The sequence below is a fragment of the Diospyros lotus genome, chromosome 1 (genome assembly GCF_014633365.1).
Source record: "Diospyros lotus cultivar Yz01 chromosome 1, ASM1463336v1, whole genome shotgun sequence".
NCBI classification, from domain to species: Eukaryota; Viridiplantae; Streptophyta; class Magnoliopsida; order Ericales; family Ebenaceae; genus Diospyros; species Diospyros lotus.
The window spans coordinates 41,451,379-41,468,408 of record NC_068338.1 but is presented as its reverse complement, the minus strand read 5'-3'; the positions used below and the strand labels follow the sequence as shown (position 1 = coordinate 41,468,408).

General features: G+C 33.8%; 1 protein-coding gene across 1 annotated transcript; it reads left to right on the top strand.

Annotated features, from left to right (window-relative positions):
- Positions 1–15,725: 15,725 nt before the first annotated feature.
- On the top strand, positions 15,726–16,549 carry LOC127811049 (uncharacterized). Its single transcript, XM_052350767.1, has one exon. The coding sequence runs from the start codon at positions 15,761–15,763 to the stop codon at positions 16,442–16,444; it is 684 nt and encodes a 227-aa protein (XP_052206727.1). The 5' UTR covers positions 15,726–15,760; the 3' UTR covers positions 16,445–16,549.
- Positions 16,550–17,030: the final 481 nt, after the last annotated feature.

The window sequence follows — 17,030 nt, the reverse complement described above, 5'->3', positions numbered from 1 at the left end:
AATTCAGTTAAATATTCAAACCCTTGAAAAATATAAAATTATTTATGTATTGTACACTCGGTAGTAATATATTTTATATATTATATAGTGTATAAATTAAATGATATTTATAATATTTTAATTTTAAATTTAGCTACATAAAATTTTAGTTAAATTTTACTCTTAAGAATTATGATTTCTAATTTCAAAATGGATAAAGTTGCAATCAATTCTTCTAACTCGCACCAAAATATCATGTGTAAGCATAATGTATTTGTTTGGTATTACACATCATGAATTAATATTAATTTTAATTCATACTCATAAATAAACTTGAAATTAAAGCACAAATTAATATTAATACATTGAAACTCCTAACTAGCTAAACATACTCATAAATAAAACATGATTAAGAAAAAAATATAAAATTATAATAATTACTTACACTTAAATTGGGAGACCTTATATAACAATCATCACTTATATATATCACTTAAATTGTAATTCTATTTAGTTAATATTTTTTAATTTTTTTTAATATAAATTTAAAATATATATACACATTAATAAATAATTAAATACAAAATAAAATTAACAACAACTATTTACCATTCAATTCTTAAATAAACTTAATAATTTCACTTCAAAAATTCACAAAACAAATATAAACCAATTCAATTTATTAACCCTCAAATTTTAATCAATTATTTCATTTTAACTTTCACAATATTCAAAAAATCACAATAAAAAAATAAATTAATTTTTTTATTTTTCACTTCAACAACCAAATCAACATCACCCCATCAAAAAAACATTAGCAAACAAAAAAAAATAATGTAGAAGAAATATACAAAAAATAAATATATATGTATGTACGTCTGTACATGCAAAAAGCCAAAATCACCGCCATAAGTGGTGATCGGCGACCACCATCGATCGAAAATTCCTATGATTAGAGTCTATCGTTAGAAACACCAAGTCAAGAAGTTTAAAATACACAAAAATAAACTAGATTTAACGGTTGAATTTTTGTAGATCTGATTTGTAATTTTCAGCCACTAACTTAAAAACGCACAGCCAATCATCACCGGCCACGGTGGCCGGTGGTTTTAGGCAATCAGAGACAACCACCCGACACCTTTATCTCCATCAACCAACATACCCAAAAACCAACAAGATCCAATGACCGAATCTCTATATATCTAAATCTAAACTTTCGACCAAACTCAATAAACACACTGTCAATCGTCACCAACCACTGTGCATGTACAACTAACCTCATACTGGTGCTAGTTTTTTTTGTTTTTTGTTTAATGTTGTAAGCACCCTCGCCCGAATACCCCAACCACCCGGACTACCCGAACGGGAGCACTTATGGAAGAAGAAAGAATGAGACACAAGATAAAGACCACCCTAGCATGCATACACAAAAATAAGAACAGCGGAAACGAAGCTAAATACATGCATGCACTACAGGTACCCCACTAGCACAGCGGTCACATGATAAATAAATAAAAACAGACTCCTGTGCCAATATACACGAGACTCGAGTGATGACCTGGCACAATACAAAATAATAGAGTAAATCATACTTAGACATCAGAGTTGATAAGGATTGATGGGACTGCCTGTACACTATACCGACTCTGCCGCTAAAAGATGACTCCCTTGCTATGGCCCACGCTGCCACTACCTAAAATGATGGAAAGCAAAGTGAGTCGAGAGACTCAACATGCATAAGGAAATAAAGGCTAAAGGCTGTATAAATCCAATAACTCTCCCCAGAATAATCCCCCAGGTACACACAAGTCATGAGACGCTACAACACAATAATATAACACAATAAAAGCACATACCAGTCCTTGGAGCCCACATAAGACACACGGCACCCAAGTCCCATACCAACCTGCCACTGCCCTGGAAGGCAACATAAATCTCCACAAACCTGCGCGTGTTGTCCCGGATCGGTACTCTTGTCACCCGTCCATGTCGGTACTCCCGACACCCGAGCCATAGGCTCCCTCATAACGGTACTCTCGTCCGAGAACTAATAACTACCAGTAGCCATGCAATGCACATAGAAATGCAATGACGTAGTGAGCATCAACGTGATACACTGGCGCCCATACATCCAGGCATCAGGCGATGCTCCGCTTACATAGTAAACCACACGCGATACATATGCCCGTGATGGATGCAACCTAACCAAGCTAGAATGTTTATGTCAAAGCATACTCAATAAATGAATATCCCAACATGCAACCCGTACCCATGTGCATATCAAATCATAAACGGTAATACAATGTATATAATCATGCAGTAAATCACATACCGGCAGAGCTAGTAAGTAGTGTCCGGCACCGATCAACGGCCAATGACTAGGAACATCCACCCGACGGTCCACATCAAGGCCGTACATTAGTCTACCCTAACGTCACTAAACAGTCAACCCCTGCCCCACTACTCGATAGCTCTAACTGAACCATAAATAAATCCGAGAAAATCATAAATAAACCCGCACGTCTAGGAACCTAGTCCTCAAGCTGGTTCAGTATCATTCCCAAAAGGAGTGGGGGCGGTACAAACCCCCATAAGCTCACAACGGATAAAATTCTAGAAATATCGGATTTAATTTAAATTAAAACAAATGAATAATAATTCAACAAATAAGGCTAGGTGCCGAATTAGAGTAAGGGAGAGGATAAAGTACAGGAAATCATATGGTCTTTCACGGGAATTAAAGATCATGAAGAGAGGGTTAAGAGCTTGCCTTTACACGGCCGTACCTTGCCTTTCTTGCACTCCCGCTGCAAAGTAAGACATTTAGTAGCGATTAATAAAACTGTGGCACACATTAATTAAATCTGACCGTGTAATATAAATAATTTAACCGTCTAAAATCCTATGTGGGCGCACCGTAAATAAAATCCTAATAAATTTTATATTTATTTTAAATTAAATCATGTCAATAATATCCTCAAATCATATAATTAATATATAATCATATTAACTTAATGCATCCGACTATACAAACATCATGCACATATCTCCACCAATATGCATACACGGCTAGGGCATTCCTTTTCTTTTCTTTTATCCTAATTTCATTGCACTCACACACTATGACATTCACACTCACACACTGTGTTTACATATATATATATATATATAGATATATAAATTGGCTCACGGCACACTCACTGCGACACAAACCCTCACAATCAAAATAATATACACACAGTCAGCTCATCCCTTGCATACAGTGCATTAGTATATATATATATATATATATATATACTTACACAACAAATTATTATACGCAACATAGCATAATTTTTCAAAATTAATAAAATTAAATTTTTAATTAAATTTTAACCGTACAAAACTATTTATACATAATCATTTACTTACCCGACTAATTAAATCGTAATAAAACTTGAATTAATGCTCAATTTCTCCCAATTTTCTCACCATTTCCAGCCTCCACGCGCCATTTTCTTCTTCCGGAAGCTCCCTGTCGCTTACTGTTTTGCTCCCAATTTAATCTAAATTTTAGCTTCAATTGAAGCAATTTATAGCAGCAAAATCAGCACACAAAAAATGACCAATTTGGCCTTAAAAAGCGTGCAAAACAGTGGACATGAGAGAGCAGCAACGTGGGCGCACCATCGCACGCCACGTGGCCGCAGCTGGCTGCCCACCGCCTTGCCCAAAACGACGCCGTTTTGGGCAAGGTTTGGCTGAAAAATCAGCCAAAACCCCCTCCAGCGCGCACGCGCCTACACGGTTTCGATCCCGCGTCCGCTCCCTGTGCCTCTCGCGCTGCACACATCCTTCAACCGTGTAGTGCCTTCAATTAAATTTAAAGTGACTTTCAGTCACTTTCTAACTTTTACACCAACACCTACAGTTTTCCATTAATTACACACACGCGCCCTCTTAATAATTTCCCTTACACCCGAATTTCCTTACATTGACATTTGCACCCCGAAATTCCAGAAATTCCACTAATTTAATTTATTTTTTCATTTTCATAAATACTCCCAATTAAATAATTATTTTTCCAAAATAACATAAATAAATATTTTTCTTAAATCTCCAAATACCCAAATAAATTAATATTTTCCTTATTTTCCTCAAGCCCACATAAATAAATACTTCCTCTTAAATTCTCAAATATTCAATAATGTCCTCAAATGCCAGTTTGAATAATTATTATTTATTTTCAAATCTTGAGATATTACAAATGTAATGCATGATGTGTGCACAAAATAAACTATATTTCTTTGCTTGATTTCGAAGTTACATGTGCCAAAAATAATTTCGATCATTATGTAAAAATATTTGATATAACTAGTAAATAAAAGATAACTAAAATATATCAAAATAGGTGTTTGCAACAAGTTTCTAAGGTGAACTTGTGGAAAACCTCTACGGAGTTTTTGATAGTGGAATCCAGGGCAGATTTGCCTTCTAAGGTGGACATGGACATAATAGATGTTGAACCACTATAATGGTGTACACGCATATTTTCTAACATAACGTACGTGAGCACCATCATGCATTACATTAAACAAAAATTACCCATCAAATACAACCACGTACATATCCATTGAAACCAAATTTGAATACGAAATCTAAGAATTTCGTAACTTTTTATCTTTAACAATAACACGAAGTATGATTCACCAAACCTAAGTAAGTAGTTATGTAAATCTTCAAGTTTAGAAATTAAAATCAATGTCTTTGAGTCCGTTGACTTGCTGAACTTTTGAAGCGAGCGAAAGAGTTGACGAGTAAAAGGGGCAAAACAGCTATCATGGTCTGTGGATGCGAGGAAAATTGGCAATGCTACATGAACAAATTGGGCACCCAACGTCTGTGGATGCGAGGAAAATTGGCAATGCTACATGAACAAATTGGGCACCCAACAGAACCCATGAAGAAAAAAAAAAAGTAAATGAAAGGTGGGCCCAACAACCATCTCAATGTTTCGAGAGGAAGGCAAGGCGGCAGCGACAATTGCTGGAGAAAGTGACACGGCTGCGCACGGGAGAGGAAGAGGATAGTTGTTGGAAAGGCAACGCGGCAGCGGGGGCGGGGAAAGGAAGTCGGCGGTTGCTGGAAAAGATGACACGATGGCTACAATCAGGGCCGGACCTTCCACGAGGCCTATGAGGTGGTTGCCTCAGGGCCCATAAAAAATTAACTATTTAGGGGCCCAAACCTCCCTCTTATAAGGGTTAACTACCCAGGCCCAGCCACCCACCCCATTCTCCTCTGCAAAGCTTCGCCCTACTCTTCTTCTTCTCTCGCTTTCGCTGCCTCTCTTACTCCGTCCGTCACTCCTGGATTTGCGTTCGCCCTCGCCTTTGCTTTCACCTCTTGCTGTTTCGTCGGACCGTCGCTCGTTGCCTCTCTCTCTTCTCGTTGTTCCGTCGCTAGTCGCCATTCGCTCTCTTGCTTCTTGCTGCTCAGTCGTTCGCTCGCCCTTGCCAACTCGCCTCACCCTCATGGCTGATGGTGGTGGTTTGCTCTTTGTTGCTCACTGTCTCTCTCTCACTCCTTGGCTTCGTTGCACTGCCTCTCTCTCTCCCTCTTGTTCTCGCCCTCGCTAGCTATATCTACATTTGCATTTGCTTCAAGCCTTCAAATTTCAGATCTCTTTCAGTCTTCAAATTTCATATCTACTTCAGCATTCAAATTTCAATGGTTAGTTGCTACGATTTGGGGCCCATTTTTACATTTCATCTTAGAGCCCCAAAATTTCAAGTACGGCATTGGCTGTGGTGAGAGATAGCTTATAGTTGTTGGAGAAGGCGATACAGCAGCTATGGCGAGAAGGAGTTAGCGGTTGTTGGAGAAGGTGATGCAGCGACTGTGGCGAGTAGGAGTCGATGATTACTGGAGAAGACGACCTGGAGAGCGAGAACAGAAGACCCAAAGATAGAGAGAGGGGTGGAGATGAAGACGGAGATGACGGCCTCGATGGCTACGGACAATGGATGCGAAAATGAGAAGGGAGAGAGATGAGGCAAGAAAGGAGGAAGGAGAGAGAGGGAGGGGGGGGGGGAGGAAGGATAAATAGAACATCGACAATCATTCAAAAAAATTGATATAAAATATCATGATATTTTAACACTAAAATATTGCGAGAAATTAGACTTCCCAACAAAGTTATCTACCAAGTTCAACGTGTAGCCTTGTCCTGCCATGCCGTCATTGTTTTCTAAGTCAAATATTATCTCAAGAGGATACTAAGTATCGCCAATCACAATTTTTACTCCATTCCATGCATTTCTTGTAAAATAAAAACATATAATAAGTATCACAATTTTTACCCCATTTATTTACGTAGAGATCAGATGGCAAACTAAGTAAGTATCAGACAAGAAATATAAGAAGAAAAGTGGATCCCATGCATGCTCCTAGTCCTAGCTAGCTAGCTGTCGTCATTCTGATAATGGAGACTTTTTAGAATTATAAATAAATTACAGTCAGCAAAATCAAAGGAGAAAAGAGAGTGCATCAGTGCCCTCAACCTCAACATCAACCCTCGACCAACGTACGTTGATTGGAATCCAAATTCGAAATCGACGCATTAATTAATTAATTAATTAATTGGTGTGGGACAAAAAATTCTAATTTTTATGTGCATGTGCCGTCGCCCATCAAAATACTAGAATAAATAACGACAATCAATCGCAACAGCAACTGTTTTTATGAGTAATACCATAATATTCTTGTATTTTTCTTTTAAAATAAAACTATCACCTGCGCCTGCACTGCACTGCACTGGATAGCTAGCTAAGCTAGGGTGGCAACCAAACCCATCAGATTAATTAATTAATATATACTCACACACACGCGCGATGATGCTAATTATTATTCTAAATATATATTATCTTTTTAATAATATTTATTTATTATGTTATATTTTATAAAATTAATTCCAATTATATATGTAGGCTTTTGAAGCCATAAACTGAAAATCTAGCAGGAGATGACGTAGCGCCATGAATTTCATTCATTTATAAAAGCAATGATTTCCAAAATTATTGGCACAGGAATCAGATCTGCACATGCACATGCCACTCCACTGTTGAAAATTATCTCTCTCTCTCTCTCTCTCTCTATATATATATATATATATTAATTTCAAATTTTAACCAATATAACTCTGTATTGAAGCCACTTTTCAAATTAAATGCTCCCAACGATAATGTTTGGATGAGAAAGTGATAAGTACTCAAAGTCTAAGAACAAAAGGACGACAAATTAAAATCTCGTAAAATATGTGAAATTTTATAAAAAAAAAATATTAAGAATTAAATTTTTGTAATAATATTTATTTTATGTAGAGATATAAATTTAATATTTTATTTTATGAGTATATAAAGTGTAACCTATCTAAATTTATCCGATCAGCCAATCCAAAAAAAAAGATCACCCATCCCTAAATTTAGTCCTCAAAATTAGAGATGACAAATGGACAGATCGGGTCGAATTTGGCCCACAAAAGAGGTTAGATAGGCCGAGTAATGAGAATTAAGGGCCCAATACGTTGTTATGGCCTTTAATAATCCGGTCAAAGTGGGCCGAACCAAACTATTTTGGTGAGTCACCCTCATTTTAGTAGATATTTTGGTGGGACATCTCTATTTTTGATGGATTGGATTAGGCTGGGTTGTGAGCCATAAAACATTGGCCGAGTCCGATTCATTTGCTACAGTATCGAGTTAGCCCGGACCATTTACTACAATATCGATCTAGGCTGGGTTGGGTTAGGAAGCAAGCTGATTAGGCGAGTTCATGACCGCGTGACTCATTTGATATCTCTATTAAAAATTCGAAATTTGAGTTATAAAAAAAAAAAAAAAAAAGTCTCGTGCAAGGACCACAAACGAGGATGGGGCTGTGGAGTTCATTAATTTATATTTATATTCATTATCAAATGCGTGCGTTGCTGTCATATCTGTATATATTAATTATTAATGTCACTACGACAAGCGACTTTGCTCACATAATGCCGCAGTGGTAAAGGAACCGTGAAGAAGCTACTGGTGTTTTAGATTTGTCTTGGTTTTTAATTGGTGGGGTCGGGAGTAGCAGCTACCTTAGCTAACTAGCCAGCCACTCAGCCAGCCAGGCAATCTACCAAAAATTCCATTTCAGCCACCCAATTTATTCTCTACACTCATATTTTAATATATTTAAAGTTTTTATATTTAACAAAATTATTTTTATCAAACCCACCCCCCCCCCCCCCCCCCCCCCCCGCCGCCCCCGACACACTTTCTCCTTGAAAACTGCTCCTCAGTCGCCACACGCAAAAACTCATTCGCACTGAAGATGGTACGACGGGGTGAAGATAAAAAAATTAATAAAAATATAATTATAGAGTAAAAAAATAATAGTGATGTATCTTAACATATACATAGACACATATATATATATATATACATATATATACAAAAATACATAATTAGCGGCGACCATATCTGTCGAGGGCAACCATCCTTGATGGCCTTATGAACCCTTGTCAGTGGGTATTGGTGCTCTCATTAAGCTCAAAAGCTCGAGTTGTAATTGTGATACCATATCTAATTTTAAGAGACAACCCACACTCACACAACTTACCATTGATTTTGCAGTTTTCTATTTCTTATGAAGCTCGTATTCGTTGCAAACACCACTCGACGATTCGAGTTGTTGAGGTTTGAGAATGTGTTTCAAGGATGTGGTTGTGTGCGATGGTAATAAAATAGGGTATTTTTTGAAAAATATTTACTACAAAGAGTAAAAGAGAAAAAATAAGTTTCTATTGACTACGTAAAACAAAAAAATTAACTGCAAATAGAATTTCTTGCAACCCACACATGCGGAGAGATACATACATGTATTTAGCTGCCTTACAAAACAAAAATTTAGGTAGTTGGTATTCTTTTTAAAACTTATGTCTCTTTTTTTAATTACAAATTTAGCATTTTTTTTTGTAACTCTTAATTTTTAATTTTTTTAACTAACTTTTTAAGTTAGTATTTGTTAAAAAGTGAAATTTAAAAATTATTCTGGACAAAAATAATTTTTATTGTGTTTATTAAGTTTATTTGACAATTTGCTGAAAAGAAGTCATGTAATTTTTTATCTAGAATTTTACAGATAAATTTATCTCTTTCCCTTCAAATAAATTTATCTGAGACTTTACAGATTATGAAAAATGAACTATATATCCCGTTTCATAAAAATACAATTCTCAATACATTCTAAAAAAATTTAATAAATAATTTGATAGAAATTTTAAAATATTTTTTAATTTTATCTTGATATTTTATATCTTAATTTAAAAAATATTTTAATACAATCTTACCTTACTTATTTTAACAAAAATTACCTAAATTAATACACCAAACAGTGACTACTTTTCATGAGCTAATTTTTAAAAAAACATTTCAGATCTAATAATATCAATGAGATTCATGTGCATAACTCATCTACTACTCTAATTACCGGTCTCAAAGGTATTAACTACTCCTATTACCAGATATTTGCATGATTGAATAAAGGAGTGTTACATCTTACATGCACGTCACAAACGAACGTTTGTACACAATTAATACATCAGGGAATCAATAATAATAATAATAATAGAGAATATACTAGATATAACTATTCTTGTACGTGTTGTAGTAATATAGAAAAAAATGATAGAATATAATTGAGAAAAGGTACAAAATAAGAAATTAAAATATATTAGGCAAGGCATTTTCAAAAAATTATCTTTAAAATAATAATTTTTCCACTAAGTACAAATAATTTGTCTAATCCCAACATACAATATTTAACTCAAGAAATCAAAATTGTATGGCTAAAAACTTAAATCCAACAATTGAGAATAATAAAAAATAAATTAGAGAGATAGTTGATAACAAGATAATGAAGAAATGTTGATATTTTTATATATCTTTGCATCCCAAATGCCTAAATTATTTATAAACAATGAATGGGTGCCTTCAATAGATATAAAAAAAAATTAAAGAACACAATTTATTTAAAAGATCATGTTTTTATCCATTAAAAAAGTCACGGCCCTTAAATTTAAAGACATGCCCTCAAATTAAAAATTACAATAATTCATTTTTTGATCGTTGCATTCTCAACGCTTAGACCAGAAGTCGACTTTTAGCAGTAAAAGTCAACTCTTATAGAGTTGACTATAGCAAATTTTTAATCGACCTTACAGAGAATCATTTATACAAAATTAGAATTAATCCAACTGAGAACTACTCTCTTGGACAATCAATTTCTATTTAATGACAACTGACATTTAAAAAATCACAAAATTATCAAAATTATTGTTATTAAATAATATTAATATATATTTACATATAACAATATGCAGTGGTTAGATGGTTTATATATTGAATGTGGTAAATTAATACACACACAGACATATATATTTACATTTAGGTGGGCAAGTAAATTGATTTTTATTTTTGAGTTATTACGCCAAATTAGTACTTATAATTAACGTAGAGATTAGGGATGGATGTGGCAGTACGTTACTGGGAAGGAATTTTGAGTTGATGACGAGAGAGGCCGACCATTCCCACTGCATACATCTACGTGGGCGACGTGGCTTTAATTCCCGCTGCAGATGCAGCGCTGCCTCGTCGCCAAGCGAATTAAGATTTCGAACGCACCAAGCAATTAATGCATTCTGCGTCAGGCTCAGAAGTCAGTCAAGTCAGGACCACAAAAATGACTGCAACAGCTTGGCGAAGCTACTCTCCGGCAACCTCATATCAATCTCTCATAAAACTCGCTCGAAAGGTGTACACGTTAATATCGTTTTTATTAAATAACTGTTAAAATTTTTAAAATACTGAAAATATCTTCTCAATTTCCAACTCTCTCCCATTTCTTCCAATTGAAAGAACCCTCCCTATCAATATGAAAAACCCAACTCATATCTAGCTAAATGGATCGAGTGGCTGGTAATGAACCAAGCTCAGCTTGACTCATTATAACGAGGTACACTCAAGCAGTGTTATATCTCTGAGATTTGAGATTTTGAAGTTTTGACTTGAAATATAAAAAATAAGTTATCGAATTATAAGTATACATTTAAATTTTATTTTTTATAATAAAATATAAAAAAAATACTCATACCATATGAGAATAAAATCAAAAATTTTCTAACTGATCAACTAAAAATTACTCTCTTTATAATTTTGGAGGCAAAAATATCAATCAAATTTAATTTTTAAACTTAAGTAATAATAAAATTAAACTTAATTTTTAAATTATAATCCAACAAATCAATAAAAATTCATAAATAAATTAGAGGTTAAAAATTGAGTTTAGTACACCAGAATAAATATTTGAAGTACTTACATATGTTTGGCCCAATAATAGAAAGTGTCACATGAGAATATATAATAATAAAATATAATTTTTCTATGCTTTACATGTTGCTCTACACTACATGTTCCTAAAGTTCTTTAATTCTTTTTATCAATGAACTCAACAGGAAATTTACTCTCAATACCTATCTATTGTGGGTGAATAATTTTTTTTTTCTTTTGCCAAATCAATGAATGCATAAAATCATGGTTACCCATTACTAGAGTTTCTAATTCACTAAAATATATTTACATATATTCTGTAAAAAATAACAAAAATGTAAATAACTCAAAAAGGAGATCTCACTAGCAGACCCCACCTCCGACCATCGTGGTCGGTGGTTTCCAGTGATCAGAGGCAACCACCCAACACCCTTATCCCCATCGACCAACATACTAAAAAACCAACAAGATCTAACGGCCGAATTTCTATAGATCTAAGATTAAACTTTTGGGCTAGCCAAAATCGTGTGTATATACGTATATATCATGTATCTATATTGAAAATAATTACTGATAAAACTAAAAGACTTATCTTCTTGTAAATCGAGACCACTTTTACAGTAAAAATACAGTCGAATTTAAGATTAGACGGTTGGATTTCAAAAAATCAATAATTTAGAGAGTTGTTCTTGAGAAAATGAAAGAAAGAAGAAAGAAAGGGAGAGAGTTTGCAAAAGAGATTGCTACATTCTACAGATTTATTTATTTTTTCGTGGGGGGAGAGATTTATATAGGGGCAAAATAGTCATTTTGAGACAAGGGCAAAATAATATATTTTTTTAAATTTATGAACCCCTAAATTGACATAATTATGGGCCATAAGACAATAGACTCTTTGATTTGTCTGTAGGGACGACCCACACTCAAGTCAACTCATTATTTATTTAGAACTAGGTTAATCTAATATTTTTTTACTTGCGACCCAAGTCCTCTAAGGACTCTAGCTCTTAGACTGGATTGAATTTTAATTTTATAAAAAAGTATAAAATTATAAATAATTTAATTTATTGATATTTAACTTGATAACTGTAATACTATAAAAATTAATATTGACAAAATAACTCCGACCCATAGGGACTCGACCCCACCCCACCTCCATTTGGACAAGGTCAAACGTTACTGACCAAGTCGGGGAGAGTTTAGGGAATCTTCAATTGGTTTTCAAACAAAGTTGAGGGAAAGATGATATTTAACATTCTCGTCCCACCCTTCTCTACTCCACTATTATATATATATATATATATATATATAATATTTTGTATTTATATAGTAAAATTTTATTAGTTTATAATTCTGTTAAGGTAAAGTATTAGGGTTCGAGGTTGGGGCTACGGTAGGATTGCCCACACCTGTCCCAACCTGCTACAATCACCATTCACAATGATAATTGATAAATTTTAAATAATTTATATCTTAAACACAATTTTATACATTTTTAAAATAAAATTTATATCTGATACATAAAAAAACATAATTACTTTAAAAAATTCTAAACATAAAAATATTATTATCTAAATACAATAATAAATTTATAACTACGACAACTGAGAGAAAGGAGAGAGGAGACGACCAAGGGTAGGAAAGTAATTTTGTAATTGGTGTGAGGGTATTTTAGTCATTTGCACAGAATGTATAGTCCAAGGTGTAGCTCTTTATATATAAGTAGTATTTTTTTTTATTTTAATTCACATGTTTATATGTTGTATTTTTATACTATATTAATGTGAATATATAATACATTAATTAATATATAAATATAATTAAAAATGTTACAAAATAATGTTTAAATAGGATTTAATAGTCTTCCATCCAATACATTTCCCAAACAAGGTTTTTAAAATCGTAAAAGAGTCTTTAATATGTAAAATCGTAAAATTGAATGCGATTCAACTTCAAAATCATAAAATCGTAAGGATTTTTGGTACAAAAAATTGTAAAATCGTACCTGTAAAATTGGGAGTTTAACAACCATGTTCCCAAGTACAAAGGTCAAAAAGTCAATTTTTTTTTGCTTAGGTTTTCTTTTGAACGAAAGAATCCATTATTACATGGAAATAAAAATAAAAAATATATATGATATAAAATAAAAAATGGAGAGATATTATTTTTTTTAAAAAATAAGAAATAAAAATGCAGAGGAATGTCTAAATAAAAAATTATATAGTTTTTTTTAATAAATATAATTTTTAATATAAAAATAGTTATTTAATCTACAAAATAAACATAAATCTTAATATATTTAAATAAATTTTGAAAAAATTAAAATTTTGAGTTAGAAGTGGAAAATATTTCATCTTTATTCGTGACTGAAAATATATTTTTAAATTAAAAATACGTTTTTAATATTTTCTTAGTATTACAAAACGATTACAAAAAGTTTTTAAAATTATGAAAGTAGTCCAGAAATATTTCTTGGTATTTTAAAAATGAAAACATTTTGAAAATGCTAAAACGGTACCCTACAGAAATTTTCGTACATCCTAAGACTTGGGTCTTCTACATATGTTTTTAAATAAGATTTTAAATAACTATAATATGAGAATATATATTGCTGGAAATATTAAAGGATAAGATTAGATTAAGAACGAATCAGTGCAACAGCTTAATGGCTTGAAAGTAAAACTTTGGTGAAATCAATTATTGTTTTTATTCAGCTTTACTTTCGTGGTGTGGATTTTTCATCTATCCAATTATTGTACCTCTTGGAAAAAAATCACAGCACATTAACAATCAGTCAACCACTGACATTAATGCCAATATATATATATATATATATTAAGGCTGAATCTAATAATTTTATTTTTTTAATTTTATAGTAATAAGTAAATATTTTATTTATTTTTTGAATTACTATTAGATTTTTCTAATTTTGTGGTGATTTTTAGATTTTTAAAATTTTAAATTATTTGTAATTTAATTATTATTATTTTATAAATTAACTTTATGTACATTCTTTAAAAGTAGCTAAGTGCTTATATTAAATCTATCTAATCTAATCGAATAATATTATTAAGTCTAATAATTTTTTATTTTACTTAAACTTTATACATCAAAGTAATACTTTGTATTCATAAATATTTAATACTATTAAAATAAATTACACTTATATAATCATTTAAAATATTGATACAAAGTATACCATCTACTTAATTAGTTGCACCTCTCACGTATTTTCAAGCCTAAAGTTTTGCCACAACACTTTCATTTCTTTTGGACAGTTTTTTCTCTTATTTTCTTGATTTTTTTTGTGTAAAATAACCATTTGTAAATAATAAACCTTTGTTCATTCAAACCACTATATGTGGATACTCAACGTGGAGTCATTTAAGCCATGCATAAGAACAACCAATTATTGCAAATATAGATAATAATATTACCATCAGCATAAAATCTACAACATTTGAAATTTAGCCTAACTCATCTATTATATTATTTTCCATCATTTTATTCTACAGATGTAAATCATCGGGTTAACGGGTAAGTGGTTAATGTATTATGCATTTTGGTTTGAATTTGAGTTTGTGACGAACTTCTATTGGTATATACCCATAGTTCTTTTAGCGCCTACTTTTAGAGTCATTTTCTTAGTTTGGTTGATATACAAATAATTTATACTATTTTTGCCCCGACTGTCTAGTTAGACTATTAACAATCAATCAATAAGCCGTTCTACACAGGGCGTGAGAGGTTGACCGATTGGTTGACAAAGTTTGATCAAAATAACAAAAATACCTCCTACTCATTTGCAAAATTATTTTTCTTTTTTTTACATGGCCGCCTCTTCTTTCCTCTTTCTTCCCTTCCTATGGCAACATTTAGCAACCCTCTTCACCTAGTCGCATCACCTACGAAAAGGGAAGATGCAACGACGATCGATATGAGGTGAGGTAAAAAAGATTGCTGGAAATAAATATGGGATGGGGAGAGAGATGGGAGAGGAAAGATGAGATGACTATGGGTGAGAGGAAAGAGGAACAATTTTATAAATGGGTGAGAGACAATTTTTTGTCATTTTAATTAGATTTTGTCATCCAAAGTAGCAGTCTCCATCAACCACTGCCATTAATGCCAATATATATATATATATATATATATATCAAAAATCAAACACATTCATCCATTAGGAGCCCTTTGACGTCTAGAAGCCACTTGAGAAAAATCTTAACAAGACTTTTTCAGCGTCAGGTCGGCACAATTTCAAACAAACTAAATGTAAGGTAAGCAATTTGGCCCATTCTCTCTTTCCTGGAAATGAGGCAGGGCCAGCATAGCCAAAAATTCCAAATTGGCCGCTGACCAACAGCCATCTCTATATAAACGATGTTGAATACCATACGCTTCTTGTCCAAAAACAAGACACATACATAGAAGCCATGGCTAACTTGTTCTTCTTTCTCTCTTATCTATTGATCCTAGCAGCCACACAGCAGACGGATGCCGTGACATACGTTGTCAACAACAAGGCCGCAACATCTCCTGGCGGTGTCCGCTTCACAACCGAAATTGGCGCCGAGTACAGCAAGCAAACGCTGGCGTCCGCCACAAGCTTCATATGGAGGATCTTCCAGCAGAGCTCTCCGGCCGAGAGGAAGAGCCCACTGCCGCAGCGCGTGACCCTGTTCGTCGATGACATGGACGGTGTCGCCTATTCCGTCAACAATGAAATTCACCTCAGCGCCAAGTACATTGGAGGTTACTCCGGCAACGTGAAGAGGGAGGTGACAGGAGTTTTGTACCACGAGATGACTCACATTTGGCAGTGGGACGGGAAGGGGCAGGCACCGGGAGGGTTGGTGGAAGGAATAGCAGATTTTGTGAGACTGAAGGCTGGGTATGCGCCGAGCCATTGGGTGAAACCCGGGCAGGGAGAGAGATGGGACCAGGGCTACGACATTACAGCCCAGTTTCTGGCTTACTGCGATGGCTTGAGAAGCGGGTTTGTGGCGGAACTTAACAAGAAGATGAAGAGCGGGTACAGTGCCAACTACTTTGTTGAGCTGCTTGGGAAGACCGTTGATCAGCTGTGGAGCGACTACAAGGCCAAGTATAAGAAGTAGGCAATATATGCATGCGGGTGTTAAATTATAGAATAATGAAGCAGTGCGTCTTTGTATGTTTAAGGGTTTTTTATATACGTCGAATAGACAAATATATCTTGAACTTATGGTTAATTTTTAATTTTATTTAGTTTTAACCTTTATTTTAATTTGATCATCGAACTTTCACTTTTATTTTAATTTTATTCTCAATCCAACAAGCGTCTCTCTTAACTTACATGATAGCTCATGTGGCTTGCTGACGTGTCCTGGACACATCATCATTAAGTCATATCATGGATTTGTGGATCTAGATTCGTTTATGGATCTAAAAATGGATTGGATCAAACATGTTCAGATCTGACCCAATGGATCAACCCAACAACTTAATGGGTTGACCCACCTTCTTTCCTAAAATCAGCTAGGATTTGCTTCATCCATACGTTGCTGCCACTGTTTTCCTCCTCATCGTCATCGACCGCCTCCTTCTACCTCTTTTTTTATCTAATCACTGCTGGCCACTCCATCTTCCTCACCAATATCATTGCTGGCGGCTAGAGTTACTGGCTTGCTCCTATTAACGGCGGCCATAGAGGCTATCGATCTG